This window comes from Ammodytes marinus, assembly GCF_949987685.1.
Source record: "Ammodytes marinus genome assembly, chromosome: 4".
Classification (NCBI taxonomy): domain Eukaryota; kingdom Metazoa; phylum Chordata; class Actinopteri; order Uranoscopiformes; family Ammodytidae; genus Ammodytes; species Ammodytes marinus.
The window spans coordinates 22,254,082-22,267,326 of NC_137233.1; the positions used below are offsets into that span (position 1 = coordinate 22,254,082).

General features: G+C 44.8%; 1 protein-coding gene across 1 annotated transcript; it reads left to right on the forward strand.

Moving 5' to 3' along the window:
* Positions 1–2,485: 2,485 nt before the first annotated feature.
* Positions 2,486–7,243, forward strand: golt1a (golgi transport 1A; the record flags this gene model as incomplete). The annotated part of the gene is made up of 5 exons (XM_080025474.1): positions 2,486–2,510; positions 4,578–4,669; positions 6,770–6,948; positions 7,038–7,101; positions 7,214–7,243. The coding sequence occupies 5 exons, from the start codon at positions 2,486–2,488 to the stop codon at positions 7,241–7,243; spliced, it is 390 nt and encodes a 129-aa protein (XP_079881600.1).
* Positions 7,244–13,245: the final 6,002 nt, after the last annotated feature.

Sequence of the window (13,245 nt, forward strand, 5' to 3'; positions counted from 1 at the left end):
TCTAAAATAAAAATCATATTCTGGTTTGTTAAACACATTTTTGATACTAAATCATTCCATATGTTCCTTCGTAGTTTGGATGTATTCAATATTAATCTACCATCAACCATTGAATGAAGAGGCGAGTCCAACATTTTGACTGGTACTGTACTGTATATATGCAGTACTTATTATTTGGTGATCTGAGATTTCAAACTGCATTTGTCTTTTTTTGTAGTTCCTCATGTAAAAGGAGTGGCAGTCTGTTTACTGTTTACACATGATCTGAGAACACAGTGACAACATCTTCATTATATAGGCCTATACAGCATATATATTCTACTACTCCAGCTGCCTTTTCTGTAGCTTATTGTTGTTTTTTTCTTTAATAATGTCCTCCTGTTTTTCAGAATGGCTAAGATTGTTATTTTGTAATTGAAATAAAATTCCTCAATTTGTTTCCACAACATGTTTTAAATTTATTAATATTTCTAATTCCAGTGGGAATTGTGTCTTCTGTATTTATTTATGGTGGAAATGTTAAAGGCACTACGAGTAAGATGGCACGTTGGCGTCCCCTTTGGACAAAAGCGGTAGTATTTTTACGACGCCCGCTGTCGCAAATGCTCGTGCCAGGCGCGTGAGCGTGGACTGAGAAGGGCGCAATATAGTGCATGTTCGTGTGTTGAAAGTGTGAGGACTCTTTTCGGCTCCGTGAGAGTGGTTTTGACACTGCATCAACTAATGCCAGTCAGTACACACACCTGCTTGCAATGAGTTGATTCAGCAGCGTCACCTAACTACTCTCTCTCTCACGGAGCTGTGTCCTCACAGAAAGCGAATGAATGAGAGACGGCAGTTAGTAGACTATGGATCACGATGAGGTAATGTGTTTGTGTTGTTGATGTAAATAATGACTATTTCAGATAATGGTTATCTGATGATGGTGAAGCAAAGCAAACTTTGTGTTAGTACCAACCGCTCATTCATTTAGCAGTCTAGTTTCGCTCTCGTGAAATTGTATACACGTTGCTTGGCAACGTCCTCCCGCCCGCCTATCACTCACTCTCCCTTTTCGCTTTTCTTCATTGCATTCTCTTTTTTTTCTTTGATGGTTCAGCCCCGTTATCAGTCATTTATGACGACAAATAACTGTCTCAAACAAGGCTCCCGCTCCCCTTCCCTCACCTGGAGGGATAGGCTTCTCAAATCGCGTTGCAGCGCCACACTGAAATCTGCAACCAATACGGATATGTGACCATAGAGCCTGCACGAGCGAACCGAAAATCGGACTGGGTGTGCGACCAGACCAAAAGCAGTAATAAAAACTATATAAAAACGTCTTTCTTTGCACTGATGGTCTCGTTTGCTGTTAAAGGTAATTTATGATTATCAGAGGAAACATGAGGTTGTTTAAAAGATATTTAAATGTTACTCGTATCCGCTTTAAGGAAAAGACAACTCGCTCCCATTGACTCACATCTAATGGAATATAAATCAAGGCACTGAGGAATTCTGTATTGCATTCAAATATTTATTCTACTTTATTGTTCAAAACTTTCTACACATTGAAAACGTATCACCTTTTGGAGTGTTTTTTTGTAGGACTCACTACTCATGATGCAGCAGCAGTGTTAACTATTATGACACTATACATTGGAAATAAACCGGGTGGGCTATCAGCAGTCAACTAGGCAGATAGTTCCATGGCTATCAGCAGCTAGCTAACGTTAGTTTGTTAGCTAAACTTTAGGCAAAAGAGTTAGAAACCAGATAATGTTAGCATCCAAAGTGCATCGTATTGGGCTTGACAAGCTCACTATCTAACAACTTACATTGGGACCACTACACTGCCTGCTGCACTGCGGGAGGCTGACCAGCCGTCTGCAACGAGAGGCCAGCCGAACTTCGCAAGTTTAATAAGTGGGGAATGAATACAAACAATTAGGAGGGATATTTAAGTGTTTCGACCCCTGTACTGTTTTTACTGTTACGGGGGACGCATCCCCTCCGTGCGTTTCAATAAAAAAAAAAAAAAAAAAATGATATATATATATATTTTTTTTTTAATAATTCATAATTCAATGCGGGCCGCGGACCGCCAGATATGCTTCCGCGGGCCGCCATTGGCCCGCGGGCCACACTTTGAGAACCACTGGTTTAGGCATTGTAAACAGTATTTCCCTACAAAAGACAGTTTTATTTTAAGTTCAAGCCTGTTGCCCTTGCTCATGCTAATGAGTGTGTTGCTTTTTGTCACACCAGCCATAACACAAACACATGATAAGGGATACATATATTAAAAGGCTGATGACATCACTCAGATAGTTGACCCTGACAAGCCACAGGGGCTTAGTGTGTGTTTCTGTTAATATTCACCTCAACCACTGACAACATCAACGCACAAAGGTCACAGTTAAGAGAAGGAAATGACTCATTGGTTCCTAATGATCACAGCGTTACAAAGCCAAACCTGAAGAGAGGAGAGAAGACATAAGGGATTACAATGCTGGCTGTTTCAGAGTTTCAGAGTAAGTGTTTAACTTTTGTTAAGTGTTATGGGTAAATGTGTAATCCTCCGAGGGAGTCATTGGGCACACAACTGTGGCTGATTCCTAAATACAAAGGTGTGTTTTTCTGGAAGCATTGTGTCTCAAGGTTAAGGACTGCAGGATAATAATAGAGTATAGGCTATAGTATTTAAAAAGTGTAAAAGGTAAATCAATTTAAATCAGGATAAAGCCTACTTAAATAATTCAGAGGATTCAAAAATTAACAAATTGATGAATTGACAAATGTGCATAAAACAAAGAATACATTTTAAAAGTATTTGTGGATTAGAACCCGTGTAACTACTGGTGGGGAAGAGGTGAGAGCAGTGCTGCAGGCATTCTGGATGAATGCTGTGGAGCAGGCCTTCTGATAAGCATGGAGAATAATGTGATGTTAACGGGCTGGAAGAGGCCTGCATTGATCAAACTGAGAACACAACTGCCAGCACTGTCAAGTCAAACTAAATAGAATGAGTGGTGGAAATAAAAGAGCGCACACCAGCAAAACCGGAAGGAACCATGCACCAGTCCGAGTTGCTGCACAGGCTATAAAAAGGGTTGAACACAACAGCCACGCAGCTGCTTGGTGACGCTAGGTTTAACCGTTTAAATGCCTGTGTGTTTGTTGATTGATTTTCATTAGAATTGTAATAAGTGTTTTTTTTCTTGTAATTAACATTACTTACTTGGATACTTAAAATTGTCTCCAATGACGTTTTTGCTTAGGGTATTTTCAAAGAAATGAAATACTATTTTAAGATTCAGATCATTAAAGCTCTCTCTGCTATAAAACATTTTTTTTAAACGTCAGTGATATACTGTTGCACTGGATGACGTGTCCCTTCATCATCATAAACACACTATCATTTATTTTGATCCAATCTCACATAAAGTACACCATCCTTCTGCCCGAAATGATCAAATGCAAATGCAATTTTAAAACCTACAGTGAACCACTGTATGAGGAAATTACTTTAAAAAATGAGCCATTTTTTAAAGATTATTTAACAGGGGATATTATTATCATTATCTCAGAATCATCTCGGCAGTTCAGAAAGTAAAAGGGCAGAATTACGCTTCATTATGAGATGCAATAATTAAGAACAAAGTTATAACCTATGCACAGTTGCAGCAGTAGCAAATGTAGGAGCTGGTGTGGCACAAAATAGTAAAAAGACTGTCGCTTCTTTTAAATAGGGAGTGAAAGACTTTAAAGTTAGACAAATTAGGCAGCAGTTTTCACTGAAGAGCCTTATTGATTTATAACCAAATCCATGTTCCTCAGTAAGTGATCACAGTTTAAATTATAACATAATTTTTATATTCATATTAGGCTATTTAATGAGGCTCGTCTTTGTCTTTGGAACATCACACAAGTGTATGTTTGCGTGCAGAGTCACTTCTCAGCCTGACCGAAATCTGCTCAGCGTTAGCAATGTTAGAAATCTCCTGTTAATAAAAAATGTCCAACACAAATAATTAATTCTGAATGTAGAGCGTGTTCACGATGTGTCACATGAACGACACGAGGGCTGATAAATATAGAGCAGATAAAGGATCAATCAAAAAGAAAATCATCAGAAAATGATAAAAACATCCCGATGGAGATTTCTCTAGAGTATTTTTGCAATAAACCGTAAACAGTCACACTGTGACACGCTTTCTTCAGTCAGAGCTGCAGCGTAAAATTACAACAAACTTGTTGTTGGTTGCAGCAAACCTGACAGCAGGTAACCGGTCTCAGAGTTACACTAAACCTGCTTCCTGAAACAAAAACTCAGTTTCCACTAACTAACTAAAGAGCCAACATACTCTTGAGTTCACATATTGTTGTTTTGATCATATAACATTTGTTTACAATATGAAAAATATAGAGATCGCTTTATCCTTTGAATCTTAATTCTACATTTTACTTTGTATGTGACATCTTATATTGGGCTCAATGTAAGGGCAGCTCTGCAGCTTGTTTTGACGTTTCGTATTAACCAATGAGCTAACACAGACTTTGTGATTTTCTTAACAACCCTGTTTATATTTGTCTTCCAGAGATTGGTATTGGTCTGATGGGATTCGGTTTATTTTTCCTGCTCTTTGGAATGCTGTTGTACTTTGACTCTGTCTTGCTGGGTTTTGGGAATGTGAGTAATATTTCAGGAAACACCCATCTGCCCAGTGACATCACACCATAAATGGCTTATATCAACGTTTAAATATATGACCACCACTTCACAACCTTTGGGCAAACATTTTCCCCGAAAATAACTCTCACACTACACATTATTTAATGAATTACTCATATCATGTATTGATAAGTGCAGTTGTGTTCTGAAAAGGTAAATATGGAAAATGTCAAATACATGTATTTAATACATAGTATAATGACTAGGAGGGTGGGGGGGTTTGGGTCACAGGTGCGGACTCAGGGGCTTCTGAAAGTTATCCCCGGAGGGATAACCACTAAGTCGCAAATGCAAATATGGGGAAGGAGAGAAAACTAAAAAACACACAAAACTGTAAGGGCCACACAGACTACCTTTAATATAACACACTAAACAACAAACTAAACCACCGCTGCCAAGCAGCTGAAAGAATAGACAAATAACTCAACAGTTCGCTTGGGAACTCTAAACACAGCGAGCACTAAGAGAGCTCTAAGAGAGAACCGCTCACTACCCCAGAGGGAGAGACAATGAGCAGCACAGAGCACTGGGGTCTCAGGGCATAAGAAAACTCATCACACCTGGGCTCAATCAGCCAATCAGTGCCACACACCTGATTGCAGTGAGTGAGCATTAACCATTCTCACGGAGCAGAAAGATACCGTGCCCTCACCGGGCTGAAATATTCTGTGTCCTCACAAAAAAGTAGTCTACTGTGTTTCACTTTGAAATGTTGTGTAGTAAAAGTATAGGTAACAAAGAATACTGTACTGTATTCCTCATAAGTTCCTCAAAACTGTTCTTAAAGTACTTGAATATTACATTAAATCACAATAAGGCACATAAAACCTTATTACTTCTATTTGATTACACTTAGAACTTCCACAGATCTTAACCTTTGCTAGTGTTTACCAAGGGGGAAAAGTGGTTTTGCAGACATGGAATGTTGTAAAAGGTTGTTTAGCAGAAATTATATCTAGGACCTTCAAAGAAATTAGCAGAGCTAATTTAAACTATTGTTTAAATTATATGGAAATATCACTAGAGGTCATGTTTGTGAGCTCACTCTGCCACTTCTGTATAAATTGATCTTTCAACCTCTGTTCAACAGTGAGTTTCAACCAGGGATGTTGTTGCACTTTTGTGTGACCCAAATGTAGGACAATCCACAATTGTCAAGTATCTGCTTTACCTGCCAAACCCAGGGTGAAGCATATACACCACTGCTATGCAAGCTGTGCAGATGATTATATACATTATTTGACCAAATTTACTTTCTTTACTTTCTAACAATCTCCCCCAATATCTAATTATTTTTTTTAAACTATAACACAAAGAGGTTATCTTCCAAATTCCCCATACACCATATTACTGCAAGTTGTCATTTTCACTTTTAAGATGTACTTTAAGAATTTAGATGTGAGTGTGTGAGGTTTCAATTGAACTTGTAAGTGTGTGAGGTGTTCAGTAATTATCACCTCACACACTTGGTCACACTCGGCTTCTTTTGCTAGCCTCTGCCCCAGCTTTCTAAATACCTCTCTGCACCACGGCCTCCCAGCCTTCACACTTGCTTTGAGTCTGCTAGCCTCCAGCCCACTAACCCAGCTAGCAATAAGCCTGCTATACTGTCAATAAACATGGGCTTTCTGGGCCTACAGCTGTGCTCCTGTCCTGTTGCCGTAAATCAGTCGCCTGCCTGTCGTGTTGCGTCTAGCCAGCCCCCTGCTAGCCCTGTTGCTAGTGACAGCTGGAAGTCTTAGGAAGGAACTCATCTGGCTATCTCCAACTTTCTTCAGTACAAAGAATGGGGGACTGACTCCCAGCCAATCTTTAAAGCTCCTTGAGTTCCTCACGGATCCACCTGCACCCTGGAACATTTTTGTCACGGTCGGGTCATCCACGAAAGTCCAGATGAAATTCAGTGGTTTATCAATGAAGTGTATGCACTGCACAGAAGAGTGAGTCTCTGATAACAGCTGTCGAATATGAATTGGTCCAACATAGGTCAGTGTATTCATAGTGTAAGAATGTGTTTCATATATCTTTAAATATTTTGTTTCGTTGTCCTCCTCGTAGATCTTGTTTCTGGCTGGTTTGATGTTTATCATAGGCCTCAGGAGGACAGCTCATTTCTTCTTCCAAAGACATAAGTTTCGAGGTTCTCTCTTCTTCCTGGGAGGCGTGTCTCTGGTGCTGTGCCGTTGGCCAATCACTGGAATTTTAGTGGAGGGTTACGGCTTTGTGCTTTTATTCAGGTAAGTCCAATAATAGTTTTACCGACACACATAAACAATTTGATTTAAAAAAAAATTTAATTAACAATTAACAATTTTTCCCTCTGCAGATCCTTTTTCCCCATGGCCGTGGGATTTGTGCTGTCAGCTGTAAATATCCCTTTCCTCAATGCAGTATGTTTTATATTTCAAAAGCTTATCAAAGGATAACATAATAAAGAAATAAAGCAGAGATTTGACAGTTTTTGATTGTTGCTTTCAATGAAATATTTTGTTTTTGTTTCAGTTTTTCCCCAGCAGCTCCTCAATGGTCTGATAAGAAGAACATGTTGCAACAGTGAAGGAATACTGGGTGGACTTTGTAAATCAGAGAGAGGTGCACAGAGAGAAGACTTTTATGAGTTTATTATTCAGATGACCAGTAGAATACAGTTTTTACAGTGTATGCTAATTTCAACCATATAACCAGTCAAAAAACACTACAACAAAAAGCTATTTGAAATTAGAAAACGTCCTGTTGTACAAGATGTTTTGCAACTTGTTTTACAATCATGTACTGTTTTTATAACTTCTTTATATGCTCTTGTTAAAAAAAGAAAAGAATAAAGGTAATTTGAATATTGTAGTCTCACAGTTTCACACGTAATAAATGTATAATATCCCCAGTGGAAGTGTTTTAAGGGTGACCATCATTACACATCTTAAAAGTTAGTAAGCTGATGATTTCATTATAACCAGTAAAATCAAATTTACAGCGCACCGAAAGGTATTCTAGGGTTCCAGAGTGATTTGAGAATGAACATCAAAAACAGAGCCATGCCTGTTTTTCACTTATCTCAGTTCATCATCATCATCATCATGCTGGTGTTGTCTTTTGCACCGATGAGTTGATTTCCTGATGTAGCTACTTAAGTCTTTATTTAGGCTTGATAATCACCTGTGTAGATTAAAGCTGGGGTATATGATTTCTTATTGGTCAAAGTTAACATGAGCTGACACGTTGACCAATCATAGCGAGGCTCCGATTCTCTGTTCTTATTGGCTGATGGGACTGTCCATTCACTTTGGCACGACTTTGTTGGTGTAGAGCGTGTCAGGGAAGGACCACAGGGGAGGGACCAAAGAGAACAAGTGGAGCGGTTGAGGTATTTGGATTCGAATCTCTATCCCAACTGCCATTTTCTCCCCAAATCCTCCACCCCAGCTTTAAGTCAGCTACTGGTCAACCTCTAGTTTGTTACTGCGCCCGGAGCTACTCAGAACTGACACCTCCAGCTTCCAGTCCACACTCGGGTTCCCAAGCTACGACCCCACCGACTGAGCTAATTCCGCCCCCTGCTCGCTGATCTATTTCGACCTCCCTCAGACCGTCACTACGGTCTAACCGTGAATGATACCCTCCATTCTACCTATCTTTCGAGACCATAATATCAACAGAGTCGTATGACCGACCTTTAGAGGCGGGCTCGGAGTGCATAAAGCATCCGGGGGAGCACGCCTCTTCCTCTTTGCCTTTCTCGCCTCATCTGAGAGACCGGTAAGTTGTGTTTGAAAATGTAGGAAGCTGGTAATCCGTCACATTATTGTGCAGGTGCCTTGTGTCCCTGAGGATTGTTAAACTGGTTTCCCTGTGATTACAGGTTGTAACTATTGGCGCACCGAAAGGTCTCCAGTAGTTTTGTAGCGCATGGTGTTTGATTGTTGTTGATTGTTAACACCTGTTGCTTCTCCCCTTAGCCTGCAAGGAAAAAGCAGTGTTGGGGCGAAATACACTTTTTGTTAAATACTAAGAATAAGTAGCAATAAACAAAGCCTTGCCTGCCGGCGTTAGAAGTGCTTTATTTATATATTTTCCTCGTACGTCCCAAGAGTGGTGATTCGTACTATTTCAGAGTTGATTTTGATTTTGATGGTCAACTTAATTTCCCTGAAAACGGGTTTCTTTATTTATTCCCCATTGTAGGGAAAAATAAGAAAGAAAAAGAAAATAGAGGAGAAGAAGAAAAGAAAAGAAGAGAAGAGAAAGAAAAAAGCAGCTTAACTAAGAGGCTGTTAATCGACTTAAAGGTTCCCTTAACCTCTGTACGCAGAAGGTCGGGTTCCTTTAGTTGTCCCCCAGTGTACGTCCGCGTACACATTGTGGGTGAATTTAAGAGGCTGTTGATCAACTTAAAGCTTCCCTTAACCTCTGTGCGCAGAAGGTCGGGTTCCTTTAGTTGTCCCCCAGTGTACGTCCGCGTACACATTGTGGGTGAATTTGATTCATTAAAAGAAGAAAAGAATAAAGAGAAAAATCAGCTAAGCTAGGAGGCTGCTGATCAACTTAAAGCTTCCCTTAACCTCTGTGCGCAGACGGTCGGGTTCCTTTAGTTGTCCCCCAGTGTACGTCCGCGTACACATTTGGGGTGAAATTGGGCACTATGGCCCCCCAGACATGCCGTTCCTGTGGAGCGACCATGGACCCCCGTGATGGTCACAGAGAGTGTCCCCCATGCTTGGGCAGGGCTCACCTCTTGGAGGATGTGGAGTCCCCATGCCCAGCTGCACTGGACCTACCGCTGGACGAGAGGTCTCGGAGGGCTTGGTTAGGAGAACCCCCCCCCCGGTGCTGCGGCAGGTGCTCCTTCTCCCACCGATGGTAGGATACAGGACCGCCACTCTAAGAGCAGCCAATCACGCAAACGCCAACGTGAGCATTCCCATGGCCGTAGCAAAAGACGAGCCTCAAGAGGGGCTCTGCAGCCAGAAGGTCCAGGCCCCACCCCAGTGGCGGCGGCAGGACGGGAGGATATACAGCTGCAAATTTTGTCTGCCATTCGTGGCCTGACAGACAGGGTGGGCAGAATTGAAACTCGCTCTCAGAGTGAAGCTATCTCTGAGACTCACACCTCTGGTCCAACATCCTCCGCACATATGTCATCGTACCAGGAGCCAGAAGCCAACCACCCGGACTCTATATCCCTCTATGCCCGGGGTTCCCTTTTCGCAGAAGAGGGACAACAGGAGTTTGCTGCAGAGCCACACGGCCTCAGCTCATCCCATCCAGAGGGATCTGCTTCTGCAGATGAGTGTTCAGAAGAGCCGGGTCAAGATAGTGTGTTCTCAAGGGTCCTGAGTGCTGCCAAGATCCTGGGACTTGACACCCCAGTGGAAGTCCCAAGTCAGACAGAGGGGGTCTGGGCTGGCATTCCACAACCCCGTCCTTCAGTGGCTATTCCAGCAGCAGAAGACTACTGCAAGATGCTGAAAGGAGCTTGGAGTACTCCTAGCCAAGCACCTCAGTTTAATACAGGCTGCAGGAGGGTGGCTAAGGCACAATACCCGTCGGAGACAGGACTGGGGGGTATGCCTCCGGTGGAGAAGGAGATGGCAGCCTTAACCTCTCTCAGCCCAGAGAAGGTCACAGTTGACCCACGATGTCCACGAAAGGAGTGCGACAAGACGGACCGCTTGGTCTGCAGGACCTACAATGCAGCTGCTCGTGCAGCTTGTTCAGGAAATGCTTTGGCTATCCTACTGGCAGCTATCAGGAAGACTCTTAGCGCAGCTGACCGCGATACCAGGAACTTGGTAGATGCGGCCTTATCCACCCATTCCCAGCTCACCCGGGATGTGGGGGCGGCTATGTCATCAGCCATGATGACCCGCAGGCAGATCTGGTTGGCTCAAACGAACCTCCCAGCGAGTATTAAGAGCGAGCTCACCAATATGCCAGTGGAGCCGGGCTCAATGTTTCATTCAGACTCCCAGAATGTGCTGAAGAAGGCTGAACAAACTGCACGTGCCAGGGAGAGTGTGCAACGCACGTTCACTCACCCTGGGAGGACAAGGCAGCGACCTACTGGCCGGCAGCAACCATATCAGACTGCTGAGGGCCGTCAGGATCCTTGGGTGCGTAACGGACGTCAGAGCCCGGGCAACCAGGGCTACAGCGGTGCTAAAGTAAGACCACTGCAGCGGGGGTTTCAGTCCCACTCAACATCAAGAGGGGCTCCCCAAAATAGACGTCCCCCGAGGGGCCAAAGGCCCCGGCAGGGTCGTGAATAGGATTGGTGGGACAGCCGCCGGGGTTCACTCCCAGCTACGCCTGGACAGCTGGGAGCAGAAAGTTTCAGACCCCTGGGTACTGGCAACAGTCGCCAGGGGTTACAGGCTCCAATTTCGGCGGCGGCCCCCACCTTTTTCCAGGGTCCGGATAACATCCGTGAAGGACCCAGTCCAGGCAGATGTGTTGGCCGAGGAAATCGCCACACTGCTACAAAAAGGAGCAATTGCAAAAGTAAGTTCCAGCGAACAGCACACTGGCTTTTATTCAATATATTTCCTGGTTCCAAAGAAGGACGGGGGGCTGCGCCCCATTCTGGACCTCAGGGGCTTAAATGCCTTTATGAAAACCTTACCCTTCAAGATGCTGCACACAAGGCACATCATGGAAGCAATAGAGGAAAAGGAGTGGTTCACCACTATCGATCTCAAGGACGCTTATTTCCACGTCCCTATTTGTCAGGAACATTGGAAGTTCCTACGCTTCGCCTTTCGGGGACAGGCTTACGAGTTCAAAGTCCTCCCATTTGGCCTCTCCCTGTCCCCCAGGGTATTTACCAGGGTGGTGGCAGCTGCCTTGATGCCCCTACAGAGGGCAGGCTTAAAAATCATGCCGTACCTGGACGATTGGTTGGTCTGCGCTCCGTCTTGCCAGCAGGTAGTGCAGGACACAGGGACAGTCCTGTCCCACGTTCAGTCTCTTGGCTTCCAGGTCAACTTGAAGAAGAGCAATCTCATGCCAAGGCAGGAGACAGTCTTCTTAGGACTATGTCTGAACTCCCTCACGATGAGGGCATCACTCACCCCTCAGAGAGTGGCAAAAATTCTGGGGGCCCTGCGCATCTTTCGCCTAGGCAAGCGCCTAGAACTAATCCACCTTCAGAGACTACTGGGGTCGATTTCGGCAGCAGTGGTGGTGATTCCATTGGGTCTCCTCAAGGCGCGGCCTCTACAGCGGTGGCTAAATGCTTTCAACCTAAACCCACACAGGGACAGGCATGTAAAGCTCCGGATAACACACTCATGTCTCAGAGCCCTGCGCCCATGGCGGGACAGCAGGTTGCTCACACAAGGAGCCCCCTTGGGCAATCTCCCCTCGAGGCGGACCATAGTGTCTACGGATGCTTCCCAGTCAGGCTGGGGGGCGGTCTGGGAAGGCAGAGCGGTGAGGGGTCTCTGGGGGCCTCCTTGGGACACAGAACATATCAATGTGCTGGAGATAAGGGCAGTTTATTTGGGCCTCAAGGCTCTTATTCCCTTCATACAGGGCAGACATGTCCTTGTAAGAACAGACAATACTGCCACGGTGTACAACATCAACCATCAGGGCGGCACAAGGTCCCTCTCTTGCCTAAAGATGGCCCAGAGGCTTCTGACGTGGGCCTTCCCACGCCTGGCCTCACTCAAGGCGGTTTACATACCAGGGGTCTTGAACATAGCGGCGGACCTCCTCTCCAGGTCCGGACCTCTCCCGGGAGAATGGAGACTACACCCAGAGGTTGTAGTGACCTTGTCAACTCACTTTGGAAGGCTCCAGGTGGATCTATTTGCTTCCAGGGAGACAACCCATTGCCAGAGGTGGTTCTCCCTGAGGCAGCCGTGCAGCCCTTTAGGCCTGGATGCACTGTCTCAAGAGTGGCCGGAAGGGTTACTATACGCTTTCCCTCCGCTTCCATTGGTACCCCATGTGCTAGACAGGATTTCCCAGGGGTGCTACAGGGTCCTGTTAGTGGCTCCACACTGGCCGGGGAGGCATTGGTTCCCGGCCCTCCTCCGTCTTGTTTACGGTCAACCCTTGCCCTTGCCCCGCAGGGCAGACCTTCTTTCTCAGGCACGGGGCCAAATCTGGCACCCGAACCCGTCTGTGATGCAGTTATGGGCCTGGCCCCTCCTCAGTCCATCTCTCAGGATTTGAGTGAAGCCGTCCTGGAGACGATAAATAATGCCAGGGCACCTTCTACACGAGCCAATTACCAACAAAGATGGAATTTCTTTTCGTCATGGTGCCAAAATAGGGAGTTGGACCCGGTCACCTGTCCGGTGGCTTTGGTGCTCCTCTTCCTGCAGTCCCTACTGGACCTGGGGAGGGCAGCAAGCACCCTGAGGGTCTATGCTGCCGCTATTTCTGTATTTCACGAGACAGTGGGAGGTCTTTCTGTGGGAAAGCACCCCATGGTGTCTCAGTTCCTCAAGGGCGCTAACCGCCTGCGGCCAAGCAGGAGCTTGAGAGCCCCATCCTGGGACCTCCCTTTGGTGTTGAGGTCTTTGGCTATT